Below are 25,808 nucleotides of genomic sequence, written 5' to 3'. Positions count from 1 at the left end.
TTTTGAACTATTTTGCAGTTTAAAAGGATATTTAAATTTATATTTAAAAGGATATTAAAAGGATAAATGTTTATTCCTTTTTTGTTTCTGTATCTTTTACATACACTGAGTAGGGTGATAGCTATCAGAGCTCGCACATGAAGCATGTTTACTTGGCTTGGCTAGAATTAGACTACAGTCAGCAAAATCTCTCAACACATGATGGGACGTAACCTTTTTTTTTGATGAAATTGACCTTCTTGTGAGTTGATAGGGACACTGAGCTTTTTGGATATGATTAGGACTGGGTGGTGCAGTGGTTTAGTACACTATCTTCAAATCCAGCTCAGGCCAACAGAGGGAAGGAAACTCATTGTTTTTGGCAGATGCAGCATTATGTTCCTTTTTTCACATTTGTCTGTTTTTCAGTTCCTAATATTCATTGGAATAAGTTGCTTCTTTTCAACATTTATTGCTGTGTTGTATTGAAGGCCCTTGCAGAAGATGGAAACACAAAATCCTCTTCTACGTTTGAGATGAGGCCTGTTTTGGACCAGTTTACTGTCATGGTAAACTGGGAAATTTTGTTAATGGGTAAAATGACAGAAGATCAGTGGGAGATGTTCAAAATGAATTTTATGTGATACAGAACTAGTTTTCCTAAGGGGCAAGAGCTTTATTTGCCAAAAAATAAACAGCCCTATATGACTAAAGAGATAAGAGCCAACATAAAACTAAAAATGTGCAAAAAAAAAAGCACAGATCCTGATAGTAAGAGCAAAAAAGACAGATTATGAAAAGAAATTTGCAAAGGATATCAAAATTAACACAAAAATTGTTACAATTATATTAGTAAAATGAGGTAGTTGGGAGCATTGTGCGCCCTTTGAAAACTGATATTTTCAATTAACATGAGGAAATGGTGGGTATGTTGAATAATTACTTTGCACCAGTATTTGGAGTAGAGGAAGAGGTTAGCATTCCAGATATGGCAAGGAAACTAAAATTGAATCAGGGACAGGTATCAGCCAAAATTAATTTAAGCAAAACATCTCATGAGAAAATAAATGGCACTAAAGATGGCACAAATTCCCAGGACCAGAGAAATTCCATCCCAGGGTTTTAAAGGAAGGAAATAAGAACATTGTAAATGTCCTAACTAAAATCTTCTCTTTTAAAGTTTCAGGAACCGTTCCTTTAAATTGGAACATTGCACATGCCACTCTGCTATTTAAAAAGGTGAAAGAGGGAAACCTGGTAATTATAGACCAGTAAGCCAAACATCTGTTGTCAGGAAACTACTAGAATCTATAATTAAGGATAAGGTGACTAAACACCATGAAAAGTTTTTGTTGATTAGAGGGAGCCAACACGAATTTGTAAAGAGATCATGTCCAATTAATTTGATTGAATTTTTTTGAAGAGGTGACTAAAGTGGTGGACAGGGAAATGTCTATGGATGTTATATATATGGACTTGCAAGTGGGCATTGATGAAGTCCCTCATAAAAGCTCTGAAGAAGAGTTATGCGGACTCGAAGCATCAACTCTGTTTCTCTCTCCACAGATGCTGCCAAAACTGCTGAATTTTTCCAGCAATTTCTGTTTTTACCTCAAGACTGTTAGCTAAAGTTGAAATCATGGAATTAAAGGAAAATTATTGACCTGCTTAAGACATTTGCAAAGTGGCAGAAGTAGGGATAATGGGCAGGTTCTTGGATTGGCAGGATGTGACTTATAGTGTTCTGCAGGGATCTGTGTTGGTGACTCAACCATTCTCCGTATTTATTAACAATTAAATGGTAGGATAGAAAGCCACATATCCATATCACCGATTACACAAAGATATGTGGCATAGTAAGCAGTGTAGATGGAAGCATAGAATTACAATGAGATATTAATAGATTAAGCCGAATGGCAAAACTGGCAAATGTAAGGTCATCCACTTTGGACCTAAAACGGATGGAACAAAGTACTTTTTAAATGGTGAAAAGCTAGAGAAAGTGGAGGTCCAAAGAGACTTGGGTGTCCAGGTATGTAGATCATTAAGATTTCATGAACAGGCACAGAAAATAATCAAATTTAAACAACTAGAATACAAGGGGTAAAAATTATGCTACACCTCTTGCTAGAACACACATCGAGTGCTGTGAGCAGTTCTAGGTACCACACTTTGACATTGGAGAGAGTGCAGCTTATATTTACCAGAATGATAAAAACAAAAAACTGCGGATGCTGGAAATCCAAAACAAAAACAGAATTACCTGGAAAAACTTAGCAGGTCTGGCAGCATCGGCGGAGAAGAGTTGACATTGAGTCCTCATGACCCTTCGACAGAACTAGGCGAATCCCAGGAAGGGGTGAAATATAAGGTGGTGGAGGGGTGGGGGGAGAGAAGTGGAGGGGGGTGGTGTGGTTAGTTACCACACCACCCCCCTCTACTTCTCTCCCCCCACCCAACCCCACCCCTCCACCACTTTAAACCAGCTTATACTTCACCCCTTCCTGGGATTTGCTTAGTTCTGTCGAAGGGTCATGAGATCTCGAAACGTCAACTCTTCTCCGCCGATGCTGCCAGACCCTGCTGAGTTTTTCCAGGTAATTCTGTTTTTGTTTTGGATTTACCAGAATGATACCTGGACTCCAAGGGTTGAGGAAAGATTACACAAATTAGCGTTGTATTCCCTGCAATTTAGAAGATGAAGAAAGAGATGATTTAATTGAAATTTTCAAGTTATTAAGGAGAACAGATAGGATACATAGAAAGAAACTATTTCTGCTAGTTGAGAAGTCTAGCACTAGGGGGCATAGTCTAAAAATTAGAGCCAGTCCTTTCAGGAGTAGGAAGGCTGCATCTAAAGACACTTCAACACTAGGGGGTGCACTTCCCACACATCCTGTTATTTCCCCATTCTTGCAAGCTAACACACAAGCAAACACCAGCAAAGTACAAATGCATTATATTTCCCTGCAATGAGGCGAGACAACCTTGCAGGCAGTCAAATCCATCTTCTGATTCTAGAGTTAACCTCCATAGCTTTCACTCCGACAGATACCTGGGTGGCCTTGAAGAGGACACACAATGCACACTGCCATGCTAGATAGGGTGACCAGACATCCCGATTTTGTCAAGACAGTTTGGGTTTTCAATAAGCGTTCCGGTGTCCAACAGTTTTCTCTGGATTGCTCAAATGTCTGGTTTTCAGTTCCCGAGTCCCTTCCCCTTTTACTCACTGATGCTCAGTTTGGGTTCTGCCAGGGCTGCTCAGCTCCTGACCTCTTTACAAATTTGTTCATATTCAAACATGGACAAAAGAGGTGAGGTGAGAGTGACTGCCCTTGACATCAAGACAGCATTGAACCGAGTGTAGCATCACAGAGCCCTGGAAGAACTGGATGGGAATCAGTGGAAAATTCTCTGTTGGTTGGAGTCATACCTAGCACAAAGGAAGATGATTCTGGTTGTTGGAGGTCAATCATCTCAGTTCCAGGACATGACTGCAGGAGTTCCTCAGGGTAGTGCCCTAGGCCCAACCATCTTCTGCTGCTTCATCAATGACCCTTCCTCCTCCATCATAAGGTCAGAAGTGGGGATGTTCAGCACCACTCGGACACTGAAGCAGTCCATGTCCAAATGCAGCAAGACCTGAACAACATTCAGGCTTGGGCTGAGAAGTGGCAAGTAACATTTGTGCCACACAAGTGGCAGTAATGACCATCTCCAACAAGAGAGAATCCAACCATTTCCCCTTGACATTCAATGGCATTACCATCGTTGAATCCCCCACTATCAACATCTTAGGAGTTATCATTGACCAGAAACTGAACTGGACTAGCCACATAAATACTGTGGCTACAAGAGCAGGTCAGAGGCTAGGAATCCTGCAGTGAATAACTCACTTCCTGACTCCCAAAACCTGTCCACCATCTACAAGGCACAAGTCAGGGGTGTGATGGAATCCTGTTCACTTGCCTGGATGAGTCTAGCTCCAACAACATCTAAGAAGCTTGACATCATCCAGGACAAAGCAGCTCGCTTGATTGGCACTTCATCCACCACCATAAACATTCACCCCTCCATCACTGACAAACATTGGCAGCAGTGTGTACCATCTGCAAGATGCACTGCAGCAACTCACCAAGGCTCCTTCAGAAGCACCTTCTAAACCCACAACCTCTACCTCTATAAGGGCAGCAGACGCATGTGAACATCACCATCTGCAAGTTCCCCTCCAAGCCATCCACTATCCTGACTTGGAACTATATCACCGTTCCTCCATTGTCATTGGGTCAAAATCCTGGAACTTTCTAACAGCACTGTGGAAGTACCTACACCACATGGTCTGCAACAGTTCAAGAAGGCAGCTCACTACCACCTTCTCAGGAGAAATTAGGGATGGACAATAAATGCTGGCCTAGCCAGCAACACACAAGTCCCACGAATGAATAAAAATATAAAACCTGCCCCTCGCGTTCCATTTCTTATTCTTCAGTAGCACTTCCAGGACAGTTGAACATGACTTTTTTCTAAGAGTAGCTTCCTTTAAATTGTAAATTGTTAAAAAGGCCAGACTGACATCCAGAAATTGACAAATTAGCAGGCCTGCAACAAAAGTCTTCGGCTTCAGATCCTGTGAGGGAGCTTTGTCCAATCAGAGAGCTGTGACAGTTTCAAATCCAGGGAGGTGTGTTAGTTACCAGGAACAGATGCCAGCTACAGAGAGATACCGGTTCAAACACACAAACACTGGCACCATGAGCCAGGCCCAGTCAGTGGAGAAAGAGGACAGGAGACCAATGCACAAGAGGAAATCCTTAGCACCTTCCAGCAGTATGCTAGGGCAGGTGGACAGCAGCAGCCTGTGAGTGACTAAGAGCCGGGGTGGGAGCGGCAGCCAATTCTGAGCACAGAGGCTGCAGTAAAGGCCTGTACAAGGCTGCACTGCTCTTCACTGATTCGTCTCCACTTACTTTGCAACTCCCATCCCCTCACTTTAAATGCAATTACATTAATACCGATCTCATGATATTACTGCACCCTAATACCAAAAATCCGCTAAACGTAATACAAGCAGAAACAGTTATGTCAGTCTGGTCACAAGCTTTTCCCTGTTTTGATTATTACATTACTATTTATGCCAATTGAGCTATCACATGACCTCCTACCTTCAATTGCCCCTCCCCAGACTCCTGCCATTGGTCGCCCAACATGTCAATCATCACAGAGCCCACCTTACCAAGGCTTTTCAAGCTGCCCAGTTTTGCATTCTGATAATCTGATCATCCTAGAGGCCTTCAGATAGTGAATTAGGAAGTGCTTCTACACACAAAAGTTATTAGAAGTTTGGAACTCTCTTCCACAAACTGCAATTGATGCGAAATTGATTGTTAACTTTAAATCTGAGATTGGTAGAATGTTGTTAACCAAAGGAATTGAGGGATATGGGATAAAGGTACATGGAGTTAGGTCACAAATCAACCATGATCTCGTTAAATAGTGGAACAAGCTCGAGAGGCTAAATGGTGTAATCCTGTTCATATGTTCTTATCTTCCTAGAGTGCTGCAGAAAAAGATTTACTTTAAATCCAATCCATGCAGTATGTGACTCCAGAGCACCTGATGGTGACAGGGCACAGAGTATTAAAGTGTTCACACATCCTTTACTTTAAGAAAGGAGCTTTAAGAAATAACTTGCCTTAGGACCTCACAAATTAATACAGCCTATGAAGTACCTTTGAAGTCACTGTTGTAATTTGGAAAAATGTGGCAGTCAATTTGTGCTCAGGAAATTCCCTTTTAAATAGTGCCATTGGAACGGTGTAGAGGGAGATAAAATCTATATCTGTTGATGAAAATTCCCACCTCAATTCATTCATTTCCAGGAGATATGGTGCAACTCATTGCCACCACCAATCTTCCCTTTCTCCTTTAAGTGTTATCTTGGCTTAATAGCTAGAACTCTCACCCCCAAGTCAAAAGGTTGTGGGTTCAATTCCTGCTCAAAGACTTGAGCACAAAATCTAAGCTGATATTCCAATGCAACTACCCAGGGAGTGCTGCACTGTTGGTGGTGTGTCTTTTAGATGTTTAAGTGAGGCCACTTTCAGGTGGAAATAAAAGATCCCATGGTGCGAGACAAAAAAAGAGCAGGATGGCTCTCCCTATCCTGGCAACTATTTGTTTCCCAACCAACACTTGAAACAGATGACAAAAACAAAATATCGAATGTCTGAAATAGAAACAGAAAATGTTGGAAACATTCAGCAGGTCAGGCCACATTTGTGGAGAGAGAAAAACAATTAACATTCCTGAAACAAATTAGCTGATCATTTTTGTTTTGGTGTTTCTTTGAGCCTGCTGTGTGTATATGGGTCACACTCCACCCAGCTCTCATGCCCATCCTTGGCTTGCTGCATTGTTCCAGTGAAGCTCAACGCAAACTGGAGGAACAGCACCTCATCTTCCGACTAGGCACTTTACAGCCTTCCGGACTGAATATTGAGTTCAACAATTTTAGGTCATGAACTCTCTCCTCCATCCCCACCCCCTTTTTTCCCCAATAATTTATATAGATTTTTCTTTTCCCACCTATTTCCATTTTTTAAAAATGTATTTTCATCCATTGTTTTATCTCTACCTTTTAGCCTTCGATCCCTTCCCTTCACCCCACCCCAACCAGGGTTATCTGTACCTTGCTTGTCTTGCTTTCTAACCTTAATTAGCACATTCCTTAGATAATATCACCATCTTCAACACCTCTTTGTCATTTTGTCTATGACATCTTTTGGCTATCTCCACCTATCACTGGCCCTCTGGCTCCACCTGTCCCACCCGCCCCCCCCACACCCCGCACCCCGCACCCTGCACCCACCCACCCCCACCGGCCCCTTAAACCAGCTTATATTTCACCTCTTTTCTATTTTTACTTAGTTCTGTTGAAAAGTCATACAGACTCAAAACATTAACTGTGTTCCTCTCCACAGATGCTGCCAGACCTGCTGAGTTTTTCCAGGTATTTTTATTTTTGTTTTAGTTTTTCAACATCCGCAGTTTTTTGCTTTTATCCTGTGTATATGGGTGTTTATTTCATTTAGTTATTTATGTTTATCTATGTTATTGTTTCCCTACATGATAACAGTGAACACATTTCAAAAATTGGTGCTATATAAATGTAATTCTTTCTTTTATTGCTGAATAATAGAAATAATGTATTTAATGTGCAAAAATGACACAGTTTTCAACTTCAAATTCCATAATACAGCTCAAAATAAACAACCTTTTATCATTCAGACCTGCAAATTGGAATTTATAATTGTATTAACCCATAAGCAAAGTGTAGCAAAAATATCAATTAGTTAGAGGTAAACTCCCTATTAATAGGGCAGGAACAGGTGAGCTATTAAGCATATTAATATAATTTTACATTGCTTTTGTTTATAGTTGAGACAAAACTATAATATGGAAAGGATGGGTGGAATTTTCCAATCTGGAGACTAAGTGCGCTGGCGGTGGGGAAGTCGGCATGACTCCTGCTGGGAGCTTGTCGCGGTAGATCATCCAAGTTTTAGCTCATTATTTATACGTAAACGAGCAGCTCGTCGAATCTCGTGGTAGGGTGAGCTAGGATTCGTCCTCCCCGCCATTACCTCATGGGGTTGAAGGTCCGATTGCCATATCTAAACTGCACTCAGACACACATTCATTTTCTGCAGCCCAGGATTTGTTGCAGCAAGTGATGGCCCTGGGAAGAAACAAGCCCTCTGACTCCCAAATTCAGTCTGGAGAGACTCCTCCAGGAAGTTCAGGACTGGCAGGAGGCCCTCTACTCTCATGATGGAAACCAGCAGTCCACCAACCTCATCACGTAGGTTTGGGAGGAGGTCACCAGGGAGGCCAGTTCCGGTGGACCTCAGGAGAGGATGGCCCTGCAGTGCAGGAAGATGATGAATGATATAATTTGCTCCATCAGGGTAAGGCATCCTTTTTCTCAATCTCAACTCACACTCTCATAAGGCCATCAGGCAGTCACAGGGTTATAGTCAACTGGGATCTCATACACTAACAGCACAAGGGACATAGAAAAGTTGTGGTGCAGAAAGAGGCCATTCAGCCTATCGTATGTGTGCCAGCCAAAGAGGAAAAAGAAATTAGCCACTCATTTTAATGCTGACATCTAGCATACCAATTGCCTTCCCAATTATTTGCTGTATCAGGATGCTAACTCTTTGTGTGCCTTATATGAGTACATCGAAGTGCCTCTGAACATCAACTTTTACAAGTTCAATGCTGATTCTCTCACACACACTGATTCTCTCACACATACTTCAATATCATAATCTCCTGTGAAATCCTGCACAAGTCACATCTTCAGCCCTTACTGGGAACCACTCAGCGCACACAGCTGGCATGCATGCTTATGATCTATTCTTGCATCCCTGCTGCTCACAGTCTATCCATCTGTCTTTATGCAGGACAAGATCGCCCACTACAAGAGGGAGAGATCCCAGCTGGGGGAGGATGCCAGAGTTGAAGCACTCACCTCCTTCGAGGAGCTGGCTGGTGAGGACAGGGACCATTCCTGCACTGAAAGTGAGATCGGCATCTCTCAAGAAGCCAGCGAGGGTCCACCCACCCACGGACACTGAGGGCTCTTTAACGTAGGTGATTGTCTAGCCAATCACTAATTATCTCTTCTCTCTACTATAGCCACCAGCAAGAAAGTGGAGGGATACTGCCAGCCATCCCATAAACCCCACCACTAGACCACCTTGGATGAGAAAGCTGAGGAAGCATCCGAAGAAGACCAGTCAATATGTTAACCTGCACCCTCCACCAGCACAAAGGCACACACCTCGCTTGGGGTCACCATCTGATAAGCACAGCACAGAAACGGCTCCACAGCAGGCGGAGGCACTGTCATCCAAGTTCTCTGACACTCGGAGGACTGCTGGAGGCCAGGCCCCTGCTGAGTCCGACTCCAACGATGAGCCTCTGGAATTGGCCCTCAGGGAGATGTTGAAGTTCCAAAGACAGGCAGAAGAATGGCAGGCAGGGTTGTCCGAGGCTGTCAGCAGATTAGAACGGAGAATGGGGGAGTCCATCCATGCTCTGTCTGATGTCATGGCTCTGACATGTGAGTGCATCAAGGTCACCACTGGAAGGGTGGTGTTCACCATGGAGACCCTGGTCCAGCAGTATCTGCCGGATATCTGCTCAGACCTGCACACCTTCATTGTTGCCATGAATGGGATCCATCAGTGGCTAGGCGAGAGGGGGACTGGACACCTCAACCTCCTTGCGGGTGCTCCTTCTCCTCAAGGAATCAGGGAGGGGCCATCAGGCACCCACAGGCCAAACACCCCAGGGACCTCAGCACAGGACACTCCAAGGGTGTGCAGCTGCCCCTGAGCAGGAGACCCTGATCAGGCTGGGGCCCTCTAGGCCTCAGGCCTCCAGATGATGTCCGCCTAAGTGATCTCAGACAACAAGTCATAGAAGTCAGCAGGCTGCCTCCACCTTTGCTGCAGATGTTGGGGGATGCACCTAGGTGTAGTGGTAGGATTAGAAAAATAAAGAAGTATTGAGAGAACAACGGTGGCATGGGTGTTCACTCGCCGTGTATACTTTGCACATGTGTAAATATATTTTGCTTTTCTGCCTCAAAGTCTCAGTTCCAAGATCACCCAACTGTAACTTATGCCACCCCTCCTCAAGTATCTCCCATTATGTCCCTCAGGTCTATGATGTCTTGCCCAATCTCAGCTCAGTCAGTCGCCTTTATGTCCACAGGGACTGACCACACCTTGTACATCACGCTGTGCATGACAGACATACAACAGACAGGCCCTTCCCCTCCTTGGAGAGGGTCCAAGACATGTATGCCAGGCCTAGCACTGTAGAATGGTCCACATTGCCCAGGGCTGCCTCATATTTCTGACCCCGACACTGTGCTGCGAACTGCCCCAAGACTGCCTTAATTTTTGGCCCTGACTATGGTCTGCACTGCCCCAGGACTGCCTTTAAATCCAGACCCCGACACTGTCCTAGGACAGGACAGCCTCACAGCCTCTTCCTTTAACCCTCACCGCCGCCCACCATACACCCTGCTCACGCCCACCCCCCCCTACCCATGTCATGTATCTCTTTCCACCCCTTCCCTCCTGGGGGGGCGCCAGTCACCCCACCACCACCCACCAACTCAGTCATGCACCTCTATCTACCCCTTTCCTCTTGGGCTCCAGTAACCATCTCCCCACCGCTTAGTCATGCGCCCCTTCTCTTGCCTCTGACCCATCACCACCCCCCAGTCAAGTGTGTGTCTTCCACCCCACTTCCTGCTGGTCTTGCTTAAGCAGCCTTGGCATGGAGTCGGAGCAACTGCGAGAGCAGCGTAGTGAAAGATAGGCGAACGCTGCATGTACAAACCTTGAAGTCACTAGTGAAGTGCATGCTCATGCAGATCCGGTCAGACTGATCTAATTATCCGTTGGTGGGGCAATTAGATTTGGAATGCGAACGTAATTCTGGTGAGCTGGGTTTTTAATGAGCATTTATGAGATGCAAAGGGTGCAAATGTGGTTCCTGATATGGAGCGGTGGGAAACTCAACCTGCCAACCTGTAAGTCCGGAGGGGAAAATTCCAACTTATTTTCTCCGCTGGCAGAATACTGACTTTTACCATCACTCCAATTTTTATCCCCCACCCGCCACGATTCCTGGAAATCCCAACCAAAAAATCTAAATCTTGAAAAAGCCTGTCTTTTCCCTGTCATGTTCTCATCAGCAGCATCGGGAAAGGCTTTTAAGAAAAGCTTTTGAAATACATGTTTTTGTCACAGTGTTACATCACCACATGAGTGCATGCGTCAAAGGTTGTTTTACAACAGAGCATGAATTTGGAGAGGAATAATAGAAACTAACAGTTTGGTATGGCGCCTCTCCTACATGTTTGGCAAACCATGTGAAACAAGCTGGTACTTGTAAAACATGAGATAATGCTGTATTCGGTAGGATGAGAACCACACACCAAAACAGCATAAGACAAAAGCCATGGTTTACTCAGTTAGAAAGAAGGAAAGAAAGCTGCATTCATGACCCCTGGGATGTGAACAAGCCTAGAGGAGCCATCTTCATTCTTTAAATTAAATCTATACAGAGTAGGATTTGGACTAATTTGGGCTATTGTGTATGATTGGTTAGGGTGCTTAAGATTAATGTTTTAACAATAATAAAAGAAGTAAATTAACAAATATATTACTGTCCTTAGATGAACAAATTTATTTAAAGGATGAAGAAGGAATTATCAAACAAAACCCTCCAACAATAAGACAAAAACAGGTAAATTCTCCATCAATAGGACAGTCACAGGGTCTTTAACTGTCAATTTACCTATCAATAAAACCGCAACAGGTAAACTGACAGATAAATGTCCCATCAATAGAACAGTAATAGGAAAATTGACAGGTAAATTTCCCATAAATAACACCTGTTATGATATGGCAGGTGGTATTTGCCAAGCTGACCAAGTCCGCATGGGAAACTTGGCCACGTTATCACAACGGTTTTGCAATTTGTAATTATTATGAGATGTGTGCACAGACTTCAGAAGTAATAAGTCCACTAACACCTTTAGATTTTACAAATTAAATTAAACATTTATTAACAAAAGAAAAGCAAAAACACATACACAAGATTACAATTACATGGTTACTTAATATTACAGCAATTCTCAAAATTCCTAGTTAACCAGACTCCCAACTACACACCCACTTTAAGGCAACAGTCCAAAATAGATTTTAAATTTACACTGACAAGCCAGCAAGGTTACCACAAGCACCCACTCGACAGTGGAACTCCAAAGGCTTTTAACACAACTTTGGTTACCAGAACAGCAGACTTCTGCAAAGTGGCTAGAGGCTTTTCCCCAGTCTGTTTCACACGGTGTATCTTTCAGATCTTACACGGCCACACCCCATTGCCTTCCAATCCTTCTTTAAATATATTTTTCCTTCTTTGATTGGTAATTCCCATTGTTCCCACATGTCTTTGGAATTTAATTTTCCCATTACATAAAAATCTTTTAATGTTGTCATTATGGCCAGCCCTTTTGGGAAAATTCAGCATAATAACCTGCCTTTTATTTATAAACATCCTACCACGTCCCTTTGAAAACAAAACACCTCTCCACTTATCATAAAATACAAACTTCCTGCACACCCTATCTGCTGAGACTTCACCCTAGTTCACTCATTAGCATTTCACATGCCCTTTTACACCTAATTCTTTTGATATTTTCAACCTTGCAGTCTATCCGTCTCTAATTTAATTAAATCAGCCACACAGACAGAACCATCCACACACACCCACAAACATTTTACAATACCCCACAATAATATGAAAAGTATGAGTTTTGTGACACATCATATTAGGTAAACTGACTGGTTAATTCCCCACAAATAGGACAATAACAGAAAATCTCACAGATAAACTCCCCATCATTAGGACAGTAATAGGTAAACTCTCCATCACTAGAACAGTAACAGGTAAACTGACAGGTAAACACTTCATCAACAATACCATATTAGGTAAACTGACCAGTTAATTCCCCATCAATAGGACAATATACAAATAGTACCTGAGAAAGAGGTACAATAGGACAATAATAGGAAAACTGACAAGTAAGCTCCCCATCAATAGGTCAGTAATAGGTAAACTCAGAGGTATACACATCCCCATCAATGGAACAGTAACAAGTGAATTCACAGGTAAACTCCTCCCTATCAATGGAACAATAACAGGTAAAGTCACAGATAAACTCATCCTCAATAGGACTGTAACAGGTAAACTGATGGTAAACTCCCCCTCCATAGGACAGTAACAGCAAGCTCCCATCAATAGGGCAGTAATAGGTAAACTCAGAGGTATACTCCTTCCCATTTGCATGTCTCTAAGACATGAAAGAGATCATCAACTGTTACATCAAACATTTTTTTTTGTTTATTTAAAAAGTGGACTTTGCTGAACCAAAAGGTGGCTGCTACAGGTCACATGATTCAGAATTTGGCTACAGTTTCTGGAAATTTCCAACAGCAGTTGCAGGAAAAAAGCTCAATTCTCATCCATGTGGAATCTCACACCTTGCATTGTGAGGACACATTACCATCAACAAAACCAGGGACAAGCAGGGGATCTGTTTCTCCAGCCTGATCCTATTACAAAGGGGAAACCATTGAAACTCATTATACTTGTAGAGGTGCTAAAAGCCACCATTTATCACCTAAGGTAAATGATGGATTTTGACCAGAGGCATAAAAACTGCTCATTAGCCTGTAATTGACTCAGTAATGGGCAACGTCTCATGACATAAGCTTCTGGCCTTTTCAATGTTTTAATATTACATATTCAGACTCACAATTCAGTATGCTGTTTAAACTCCAACCTGCAAACATCAAAGCAGGAAATAAGGCTAACCAACAGTCTGCAACAATGGGGAGGTGGTGGGGTAGTGGAATTGTCACTGTACTAGTAATTGAGATCCAGGATTGTACTCTGGGAGACCCTGATTCGAATCCCACTACAGCAGATGGTGGAAGTAAAAGTCTAATGATGACCATGAAACCAATGTTGATTGTCGTAAAAACTCATCTGATTCACTAATGTCCTTTAGGGAAATCTGCTGTCCTTAACTAGTCTGGTCAACATGTGACTCCAAATTCACAGCAATGTGATTGACTCTTAACTGCCCTCTGAAATGACCTAGCAAGCCACTCACTGCTACAGAAAATTGGATAAGGAATGAAATTGGATGGACAAGCTGGCACTGACCTAGGCATCAGGAATGACAATGGCAAACTCAGCCTTGTCAACCCTACAAAGTCCTCCTTACTAACATCTGGGGGCTAGAACCAAAATTGGTAGAGCTGTCTCACAGACTAGTCAAGCAACAGCCTGACATAGTTATCCTTATGGAATCATATCTTACAGATAATATCCCAGACAACACCATCACCATCCCTGGGTATGTCCTGTCCCACCGGCAGGACAGACCCAGCAGAGGTGGCAGCACAGTGGCAGCACTCCACAGTCAGGAGGGTGTCCTCAACATCAATTCCAGACCCCATGAAGTCTCATGACATCAGGTCAAACATGGGCAAGGAAACCTCCTGCTGATTATCATCTATTGTGCACTCCAGCTGATGAATCAGTACCTCTCCATGTTGAACACCACTTGGAGAAAGCACTGAGGGTGCCAAGGGGACAGAATTTTCTCTGGGTGGGGAACTTCAATGTTCATCACCAAGAGTGGTTCAGTAGCACCACTACTGACCGAGTTGACCAAGTCCTAAAGGACATAGCTGCTAGACTGGGTCTGTGGCAGATGGTGAGGAAACTGACAAGAGGGAAAAATATACTTGACCTTATCCTCACCAACCTGCCTGCTGCAGATGCATCTGTCCATGGCAGTATCAGTAGGAGTGACCACTGCAAAGTCCTGTGGAGATGATGTCCCGTCTTCACACCGAGGGTACTCTGTCGTATTGTGTGGCACCATCACTGTGTTAAATGGGATAGATTTTGAACAGATCTAGCAATTCAGGACTGGGCATCCATGAGGCCCTGTGGGCTATCAGCAGCAGCAGAATTGTATACGACCACAATCTGTAACCTCATGGCCTGGCATATCCCCCACACTACCAATACCACCAAGCCAGGGGATCAACCCTGGTTCAATGAAGAGTGCAGGAGGGCATGCCAGGAGCAGTGCCAGGCTTTGCTAAGAATTACATGTCAACCTGGTGAAGTTACAACACAGGATTACTTGCATGCCAAACAGCATAAGCAGCAAGCAATAGACACAGCAAAGTGATTCCACAACCAACGGATCAGATCTAAGCTCTGGAGTCTTGCCACACCCAGTGGTGAATGGTAGTGGACAATTAAATAACTCACTAGAGGAAGAGGCTCCACAAATATTCCAATCCTCAATGATGGAGGAGCCCAGCACCTCAGTGCAAAAGATAAACTGAAGAACTTGCAACAATCTTCAGCCAGAAATGCCAAGTGGATGATTCACCTCGGCTTTCTCCGGAGGTCCACAGCATCACAGTCTTCAGCCAATTCAATTCACTCCACACAATATTAAGAAAGGGCTGAAGGCACTGGATACAGCAAAGGCTATGGGCCTGACAATATTCCAGCATTAGTACTGAAAACTCCAGAGCTTGCTGCGCCCCTAGCCAAGCTGATCCAGTACAGCTACAACATTGACACCTATCCAGCAATGTGGAAAATTGCCCAGGTATGTTCTGTACACAAAAAGCAGAACAAATCCAACCCAGCCAATTATTGCCCCATCAGTCTACTCTTGATCATCAGTAAAGTGATGGAAGGGGTCATCAACAGCACTACTAAGCGGCATTTGCTTAGCAATAACCTGTCTACTAATGCTTAGGTTGGCTTCCGCCAGGGTCACTCAGCTGCTAACCTCATTACAGTATTGGTTCAAAGGTGAACAAAACAGTTGAACTCCAGAGGTGAGGTGAGAGTGACTGCACTTGACATCAAGAAGCCCTGGAAAATCTGGAGTCAATGGGAATCAGGGGGAAAGCTCTCTGCTAGTTGGAGTCATACCTAGCACAAAGGAAGATAATTGTTGTTGTTGGAGGTCAATCATCTCAGTTCCAGGACATCACCGCAGGAGTTCCTCAGGATAGTGTCCTAGTCCCAACCATCTTCAGCTGCTTCATCAATCACCTTCCTTCCATCTTACGGTCAGAAGTGGGGATGTTCGCTGATGATTGCACAATGTTCAGCACCATTTGCAACTCCTCAGATACTGAAGCAGTCCAAATGCAGCAAAACCTGGATAATATCCAAGCTTGGGCCAACAAGTGGCAAGTAACATTCATGCCACACAAATGCCAGGCAATGACCATCTCCAACAAGACAGAATCTAATCATCGGCCCATGAAATTCAATGGTATTACCATTACTGAATCCCCCACTATCAACATCCTGGGCATTACCATTGACTAGAACCTGAAGTGGACTAGCCATATACTGTGGCTGCAAGAGCAGGTCAGTGGCTCAGAATCCTGCAGTAATGAACCCACCTCCTGATTCCCCAAAGCCTGTCCACCATTGACAAGGCCCAAGTCAGGAGTGTATTGGAATACTCTCCACTTGCCTGGATGAGTGCAGCTCCAAAAACACTCAAGAAGCTTGACACCATCCAGGACAAAGCAACCCACTTGATTGGTACCCCATCCACAAACATTCATTCCCTCCACCACTGACGCACAGTAGCAGCAGTGTGTACTATCTACAAAATCACAGTAAAAACTCACCAAGGCTCTTTGGACAGCACCTTCCAAACCCATGACTGCTACCATCTGGAAGGACAAGGGCAGCAGATACATGGGAACACTACCACGGAAGTTTCCTCCAAGCTACTCACCATCCTGACTTGGAAAGATATCGCCATTCTTTCACAGTCGCTGGGTCAAAATCCTGGAAACCCCTCCCTAACAACACTGTGGGTGTACCTACACACCATGGACCACAGTGGTTCAAGAAGGCAGCTCATCACCACCTGCTCAAGGGCAATTAGGGATGGGCAATAAATGCTGGCATAGCCAGTGATGCCCACATCCCGTGAATGAATTAAAAAAAACAAGTCTAAGCCTCCTCGAATCCTGTTTCTCTGGAAGATTCCTGCCATTGTCTGCCAAGCAGACCAAGCCTCTGTATAGCAACCTCATCTTGCTGTATCACTATCAACTTTAATGGAATTCTGCAAAATCCTGCTTCAGGTAGCTGAACTGTAGCTCCTCTGTGAGGGAACCCTCACTGGATTCTGACATTCTGGACTCTGGCAATCACGTGAACTAATATCCACATCTGTGATGCCTTTTCTTTAAGTTGTTCATAGTTGTAAAAACTGCTCATTCCTATCTTCGTATTGTGTGCTTTTGTGTATGTATGAAGTTGCAACCATTTCCTGGGTTTGAATGTGTGAATAAACTTTACTTCTGATTTAACTCTAAAGAGAGTTTACTGCGAGTCACTTTAAAAAATTGACTTCACAAAACATAAGGTCTGGGGAAATGCACCATAGCCTATTTCAAAAATTAAAACACCTCTACTTATGGACAGCTGGTGAGAAAATAAAGGAGTTCAGTTTTACCTCCATCCACTGTCTGTAACACCATCAATGGAACAGTAACAGGTGAATTATCAGGTAAATAGGCAGTAAGAGATAAACTCACATATAATCTCCTCCCCGTCAATGGATCAGTAGGAGGTAAACTCACAGGTAAAACCCTCCCCATAAATGGCACAGTAACAGGTAAACTCACAGGAAAACTGTCCATCAATAGGACAGTATCAGGTAAACTGACAGGTAAACTTCCCCTCAATAGTCTAGCATCAGGTAAACTTATAGGAAAAGCCCCTATCAGTAGGAACTGTAACAGGCAAATTCCCCCTGAATAGGGCAGTAAAACGTAAATTTACAGGTAAACTTCCTGTCGGTAGGAAATAACTGATAAACTCACAGGTAAGCTCCCCATCTGTAGGACAGTAACAGGTAAACTCTCAAACAATTGGCTGCAACAGGTGAACTCACAGTAAACTCCCCATCAATAGGACAGTAACAGGTAAACCCCTATCAGTAGGGTAATAACTGATAAATTCACAGGTAAAATCTTCATCAATAGGATGGTTGCAGATAAATTCCCCAATAGTAGGACAGTAACAGGTAAACTCCCCATCAATAAGTCTGTAACATGTAAACTCATCAGTGGGACAATAGCAGGTGAACTCACGGGTAAACTCTCCATCAATAAGATAGCAATAGGTGAATCTCCATTATTAGGACAATAAAGAAAAACTCACAGCAAAACTCGCCATCAGCAAGATAATAACAGATAAACTCGTAGGTACAATCCCCATCTCTATGAAGTAACAGGTAAACCTCTCACCAGTAGGACAACAACAGCTAAAGATAAAAACAAAAAAACTGCGGATGCTGGAAATCCAAAACAAAAACAAAAACAGAATTACCTGGAAAAACTCAGCAGGTCTGGCAGCATCGGCGGAGAAAAGAGTTGACGTTTCGACTCCTCATGACCCTTCGACAGAACTTGAGTTCGAGTCCAAGAAAGAGTCCAGCTAAAGACCCCATCAACAGTTCAGTTAGATGAACTCACCATTAAATTCCCTGTCAGCAGGACAGTAACAGGTAAAATTACAGACTGCCAATAGGACAGTTACGGGTAAACTTCCCGTCAAATAGGACAGTTACAGATGAATTTACAGGTAGACTCCCCGTCAATAGGACACTTACAGGTGAAGTCACAGTTCAGCTCCGCACAATTCAGTTTGGCGGTTGCCTCCTGCGGTGCGCGCGCCTCCGACTTGCGCCGCGGTGAGGTCACAAGCGGCGCGGGCGAGCCGGCAGGCGGCGCGCGAGGGCTGCTTCCAGTTTTGGGCCGTTTGGCCTCGGGCGGCGGTGTCCCTGACTGGCGCGCACCCTGGGGCGGGAGGACCATGAAGGAGACGGAGGGTCTGCGGTACCGCCGGCTACAGCCGCCGCAGGTCATCTCGGACGAGTCACGGGACGCCGAGACCAAACACGTGAGGTAAACGGCCTGAACAGGGGTCCGGGATTGTCGTGGCCATATCTGGCCATGTAACCGGAGCTTCGGCAGTGACCGTGTTGAGAGCCCCATGGCTGGGCTATTGCCCTGTCTATTGGGGGTGGGGCAAGGCTAATAGGATGCACGCAGTGGTGCATTCTGTTGCGGGCGGGGCTTTAATAGGTATCGTGTATAGAGAATCCTGTTCAGTTGTTGTTGGCGGAGATACATGTGGTGGGGAGGTTAATATTTTTTTTCCTTATTCTTTCGTGGGATGCGGGTGTCGCATTTGTTGCCCATCCCCAATATGCCTTTGGACTGAGTGGCCATTCCAGAGGGCAGTTAACCTGGAATCACAGGGCCAGGTGAGAACAGTGGATTCCCTTCCCTAAAGAGGCCTTAATGAGCCAAATGTTTTTTTTTAACAACATCATTGATCTAGGATCTAAAGACTAGCTTTCAATTCCAGATTTATTAATTGAATTCAAACCCCAGAAGCTGCCGTGTCGGGATTTGAGCCCATGACCCCAGACCATTGGCCTGGGCCTTTGGATTACTCATCCAGTGACGTAACCACTACACCATCTCCCCATATTGTATGTTTGCAGTGTATTGATTGACACTCAATGATGCATGTTGTTTGGGGGTGGGGGGGGGTGGAATATGTTATTCTTTTGTGAGATGTGTGTGTCGGGTGTTTGTCACTCAATGCTAATTGATTTTGAGAAGGCGGTGATAGGAAGCTGCCTTCTTGAACAGCTGCAGTCCATCTAGTGGTGGCTACACCCACAGTGCTGTTCAGGAGTTCCAGAATTATGGCCCGGCGTCACTGATGGAATGGTGATTACAGATCCAGGTCAGGATACTGGAGTTCCCACACATCTCCTGCTCTTGCAGGTCGTAGGTGTTGTGGAAGGATCCTTGGGGAGTTCCTGCAGTGCATCTTGTAGGTGATGCACACTTTTGCACTGTGTCGATGGGGTGCCAATCAAGCAGGCTGCTTTGTCTTGGGTTGTGTCAAGCACCTTAAGCTTTGAAGCTGCACTCATTCAGGCAAGAGGAGAGTATTCCATCACACTCCTGACTTGTGCCATGTAGACGATGGACAGTCTTTGGGGAGTCAGGAGGGCAAGTTACTTGCTGCAGAATTCCCAGCCTCTAATCTGTTGTTGTAGCCACTGTATTTATGTAGCTAGTTAAGTTAGGTTTCTGGTCAGTGGTAACTTACTGGGATGCTGATGATGGTTAATATGGTTCATGTTAGGGGATTTGTTAATGGGTTGTATGCAATGCTGCATCTTTCCCAGCTATGTAATATCTTGTTCAGTATAGAAATTGCATGTAGTCTACAAATGTTCTCCTAAAATGGGACCTAATTCCTATAATATAAAAAATCCTGGAAGTATTTAGTTCATGCACAATCTGTGAAGAGAGAAATGGAGTCAATGCTTCAGGTCAGTCTGATCTTTCGTCAGAATTGCAAAAGGGTAGATGTAACCAGTTTTAAGCAACATAGGGGTAAGCAAAGAACAAAAATGAAGGTCTGATAGGGCAGAAGACAGGAAAAATTAATGACAAAAGGGATGACGGTGTAAGGCAAAAGGAAGTGGTGAAGGGACAAATAAAGAAACAAGAGAATTGATCTAGAGGAGCTGTAAATGGCAGCAACAGAATTATTACTAGTATGTGCTGTCTGAAAAAAGGGAATAGCTATTCTCTTCTGAAATTGTTGCACCCTGTTGAGTCTCACACGCTCTGAAATGCACATTTGAAAGACATATTCTCCAAGGTTCCGCTGAGCCTCATTGGAACAACGTAGGAGGCTGAGGACGAAGAGTGGAATTGAGAATTGAAGTGATAAGTGTCCGGAAGTTCAGAGCCAGCTTTGTGAATTGAATGGAAGTGTTCAACAAAACAGTCACCCAATCTATGTTTGTTCTCCCCAGTTCAGAGGCCATGTTGCAAGCAGTGATTTATGATAAAAATTGAAAAGTGCAATTGCTGTTTTACCTGGAAGGAGTATTTGGAGCTCTGGATGATGGGATAGGAGGCAGTGAAAGGGCAGGTGTCTCATCTCCAGCGCTTGCCTGGGAAGGTGCTGTTGGATAGTGATTGAACAGTGGACCAAGGTGTTATAAAGGGAATGGTCCATTCGGAATGCTGAAAGGATAAATATAGTATATCAATATATCTAGCTTCACTTTGCTATTTATTGTGCAAAACATAATAAATGAAATGTTCCTTCACTGTTGCTGGGTCAAAATCCTGGAACTCTTTAACTGCAGTATGGGTGTACCTACACCACATGGACTGCAGCAGTTCAAGAAGGCAGCTCACCACCATCTTCGAAGCCAATTAGGGATGGACAATAAATGTTGGCCTAGCCAGCGATGCCCACATCCCATGAAAGAATAAAAAAAAAAAATTTAAATAAGAAATAGGAGCAGGAATAGGTTTACAGCCTTTAAAGCTTGCTACACCAATTGGTAAAATCATTACTAATCTTCTCTCTGAACTCTATGCTTTAGCACTATCCACACATCCCTTTATCTCCTTAGTATCAAAAAAATTTATTGATCTCTATTCTCAGTATATTTGATGACTGAGCATCCACAGTTCTGTGGTAGAGAATTCCAGACTCTCGACCTTTGAGTGAAGAAATTTTACTTCGCCACTAGTCTCAGAATAAGGAGTCAGACATTGTGCCTCCTACTTCTAGCCTCCCCAAGCATGGGAAACATCCTGTCAGCAGCTCCAGGGTATTATTGGAGTTCTTCAGGACACTCCTGGATCAAACCATTTTCAGCTGCTTTATCAATGACTTTCCCTCCATTATCAGGTTAGAAGTGGGGCTGCTTGCTCATGATTGAACAGTGCTCAGTTCCATTTGCAACTCCTCCAGATAATGAAGCAGCCCCTACCTGCATACAGCAAGACCAGGACAATACTCAGGCTTGGGTTGATAAGTGGCAAGTAACAATTCAGACTACACGTGTGCCAGGCAATGACCATCTTCAAGAGAATCTAACCACCTCATGACATTGACGCTGTTTGCCACTCCGAAGAAGTTATGGCTCAATATGATTCTCCAAGTGCTGTTACCACTTCACGCAAGTAATAGACTCTTGCATTTTACCAACTACTTCTGACGGCCTTACTAGCTGATAAGTTCCCTGTTTCCTCTCCCTGTCTTCCTGAACAATGGGGTGTGTTTGCTATCCTCCAATCCATGGGGACCAATCAAGAATCTGGGGAATTCTGGAAGATCAAAACTAATGCATCGACTAACTCTGTAGCTACTCTTAATATCCTAGAATGCAGGAGATTTGTTGACTTTAAGTCCCATTAATATCTCCACCACTATTTCTTCGCTAATAACAATATCCTTAAGCTCTTTGTTTCATTAGACCTTGGTTTGCCACTGTTTCCAGAATGTGGTCTGTGTTTCTATTGAAGCCAGATACAAAGTATTCTTTTAATGTCTGCTATTTCCTTAACTCTCATTAAAATTTCTTCTATCTCTGTCTCTAAGGGACCTGCATTTGCTTTTTTTAATTGCTCTTCCTTTTTACTTATCTATAGAAGCTTTTTCAGTCTGTATTTATGTCTCTTGCTAGTTTACCCTCATTCTCTTTTCACCTTCTTTATCAATTTCTTAGTCATCTTTTCATGAATTCTACATATGTCCCAAGGCTCAAGATTACTATTTTTGGCAATGTCATAAGCCTCTTCCTTTAATAGCATCTTTAAATTTTCTGGTTAGCCACAGTAGGATCACTTTTCCCACAGGGTTTTTATTCCATTAAGAAATATTTACACCAGTATTTTATTTCTAGATTTTTAAAACTGATTTCAAATTCTCAAATGGCCATGATTGGATTTTATTCTACATTACTATTCCTATAACAAACTACTGTGCTATCATATGTTGATACAAGGGTATATTTAAGGTTGAAAGAAAAAGAAATGGTGGCATTGATTGTGTGGATTTAAAATGGAGGTTTCGGAAATGGAATGTCCTGTTATTTTAAAAAAGAAAGATTTGCATTGATATACTTGTGACCACAGGAGATCCCAAAGCTTTACAGCCAATGAATTGTACTCATTGTTGTAATGTGGCAGCTAATTTTTTCACAGCAAGCTGTCACCAACCACAGTGTGATAGTGAGTAGATAATCAATTCTTGTGATGTTAATTGAGAGGTGACAATTGGCCAGGAGCCCTATTCTTTGAAAAGTATCATGGGATATTTTACAGCTGTGTGAGAGGTCAGGCAGGTTGATGTTTAATGTCTCATCCAACAGCATAGCTGACAGATAAGGATCAAAGTAATTATTAGTAATTTAAAAGTAAATGATTAAGATCTATTATGGGTTTGTTGTGTTGCTTGCCATTTCTTACCAAGTGGCATATCCAGTGTTAATATTCTACCTCAAAAAGGACAACAACTACTTGCATTTTTAATGTAGCAAAATGTCCATTGGTGCTTCAAAGGAGCAATATCAGACAAGCTTTACACCAAGTTGCTTGAGATATTAGGACAGGTGATCAAAAGCTTGGTCAAAGAGTTAGATTTTAATGAATGTCTTAAAAGAAAAGTTTAGGGAGGGAATTCCATAGCTTGGGGCTTTGATAGGTGAATTTATGGTTACTAATGGAAGGGACAAAGGGAATTGGGAATGCTCGTGAGGCCAGTATTGGAAGACAGTTTTTTTCTCCAGTTCAAAATAGATTAAGCTAAGGAAGGGTAAGGTTCTAGTTTTTATTTAAACATAAATTATTTAACTTTTTTTTACTGTATTTAACTTAAAGTAAGGGTTTATTTTATTCAACTAGAGACATGGCAGGGCAGCTCAGTCCTGTATTATGTACCGCCTGCAACATGTGGGAAGTCCTAGATGCTCCTTGCACTCTGACCGACCACGTGTGCAGGAAGTGTCACCAGCTTCAGCTGCTTGAGCTCCGAGTTTCGGAGCTTGAGCGGCAGCTAGAGGCACAGAGGTGTATCTGCGAGGCTGAGTTTTTTTAAACGTGGTCACCCCACAGTTTATGGAAGTGCAGACAGAGAGGGAATCGCTGACCATCAGTCAGAAGAAAGGTGTCAGGCAGGTAGTCAGGAAATCCCCAAGGTGCATCTCGCTCGAGAAGCGTTTTTCTATGTTGGAAAACAGTGAGAGTGACGGTTCCTCTGGGGAGTGCAGCAATGCCCATGGCACTGTGAGTGGTTCAGTTGCATGGGGGGGTGGTGGGGCAGGGAAGGAAGAAGGGAAGATCAATAGTGGTAGGAGAGTCGATAGTAAGGGGAACAGACAGGCATCTGCGGCCGTAGACGTGACTCCAGGATGGTATGTTGCCTTGCTGGTGCCAGGGTAAAGGATGTCACTGAATGGTTGCAGAGCATTCTGAAGGGGGAGGGCAAACAGATGGAGATCATGGTACATATTGGTACCAACGTCATAGGTAGAAAGGGGGATGAGGTCTTGCATGCAGAATTTATGGAAGTAGGAAACAGATTAAAAAACAGGACCTCAAAGGTAGTAATCTCTGGATTACTTCTGGTGCCCCGCGCTAGTAAGTATAGAAATAGGTGGTTAGTCTAGATGAATGCGTGGCTGGAGAGATGGTGCAGGAGGGAGGGCTTTAGATTTCTGGGACATTGGAACCGTTTCTGGGGGTAGTAGGATCTGTACAATGTGGACGGGTTGCACCTGAACCGGTATGGTTCCAAAATCCTTGTGGGGAGGTTTGCTCGTGCTGTTGGGGAGGGTTTAAATTAACTTGGCAGGGGGGGTGGGATCCTGAGAGGAGGTTCAGCAGAGAGAGATGCACAGCCAAAATTAGAAGAGAGAGCAAATGAGTCTGGAAGGCATAGAAATTATAGGCCAGTTAAGGCACAAGGGAGTTTGGCAAGGTTGGATGGATTTATTTTAACGCAAGGAGTCTGACGAATAAGGCAGATGAATCGAGGGCACAAATTAACACATGGATGTATGATGTCATTGCTGTCACAGAGACATGGTTGAGAGAATGGCAGGATTGGCAGCTCAATATTCCAGGATATAAGGTCTTCAGGTGAGACAGGGAAGGAGGTAAAAGAGGAGGGGGTATCGCAATATTGATCAAGGAATCAATTACAGCAGTAAGGAGGGATGATATCTTAGAAGGCTCCTCAAATGAAGCCATATGGGTAGAAATTAAAAACAAAAAAGGAGCAATCACATTGCTGGGAGTGTACTATAGGCCCCCAAGCAGCCAGAGAGAAATAGAAGAGCAGATATGTAGCCAAATTTCAGAGAAGTGTAACAATAATAGGGTAGTAATAGTGGGGGATTTCAACTTCCCCAACATTAACTGGGTTAGTCATAGGGTGATAGGTTTAGAGGGAGCGGAATTCTTAAAATGCATCCAGGAGAGCTTTTTAAGCCAGTACATAGAAGGTCCTACAAGAGAGCGGGCGGTCCTGGACCTAATTTTAGGGAATGAAGCGGGGCGAGTGGTAGAGGTATCAGTGGGGGAGCATTTTGCAGATAGTGATTATAACTGTTAGATTCAACGTTGTTATGGAAAAGGACAAGGATGGGCCAGAAATCAGAGTTGTTCTAAATTGGGGGAAGGCCAATTTTAATATGATTTGACCAGAGTGGACTGAGAGTAGCTACTTCTAGATAAATCTGCATCAGAGCAGTGGGACTCATTCAAGAAGGAAATAGGGAGAGTACAGGGTCAACATATTCCAGTAAAGACAAAGGGTGGGATCAACAAATCCAGGGAACCCTGGATGTCGAGGGATATACAGGACTGGATAAAGAGAAGGGAGGCTTATGGCAGATACCGAGAGCTCAAAACAGCAGAAGCCCTAGAGGAGTATAGAATGTGTAAGGGGGAAACTTAAAAAGGGAATTAGGAGAGCAAAAAGAGGGCATGAAAAAAAATTGGCAGGTAAAATAAAGGAAAGTCCAAAGTTATTTTACAAGTACAATAAGAGTAGGAGGATAACTAGGGAAAGAGTAGGACCCATTAAGGACCATAGTGGTAATTTGTGTGTGGAGCTGGAAGACGTAGGTAGGGTTCTAAATGAATACTTTGTGTTGGTGTTCACAAGTGAGAGGGATGACGTGGGTGTGGAAATCAGGCGGAAGGACTGTGATATAATTAAAGAAATTAGGAGAGAAAGGGAGGAAGTTCTAAGTG

At 43.5% G+C, this 25,808-nt stretch overlaps 1 protein-coding gene across 5 annotated transcripts in view; it reads left to right on the top strand.

The window, feature by feature from the left end:
* The first annotated feature begins 18,430 nt into the window (after positions 1-18,430).
* Positions 18,431-25,808, top strand: part of LOC121270856 (adipocyte plasma membrane associated protein) — a 71,784-nt gene continuing 64,406 nt past the window's right edge. For 4 of the 5 annotated variants that reach the window (XM_041176414.1, XM_041176432.1, XM_041176425.1 and 1 more), the window contains exon 1: positions 18,431-18,620. In XM_041176414.1, the coding sequence (XP_041032348.1) occupies positions 18,529-18,620 (92 nt within the window). In that variant the 5' untranslated portion in view covers positions 18,431-18,528. Of the gene's footprint in view, positions 18,621-21,481; positions 21,732-25,808 lie in introns of those variants that run through there. The other variant, XM_041176407.1, reaches the window with a different exon arrangement.

The sequence above is a fragment of the Carcharodon carcharias genome, chromosome 2 (genome assembly GCF_017639515.1).
Source record: "Carcharodon carcharias isolate sCarCar2 chromosome 2, sCarCar2.pri, whole genome shotgun sequence".
In the NCBI taxonomy this organism is placed as follows: Eukaryota; Metazoa; Chordata; class Chondrichthyes; order Lamniformes; family Lamnidae; genus Carcharodon; species Carcharodon carcharias.
The sequence above is the reverse complement of the archived record's forward strand: the minus strand, read 5'-3'. Positions and strand labels throughout refer to the sequence as shown.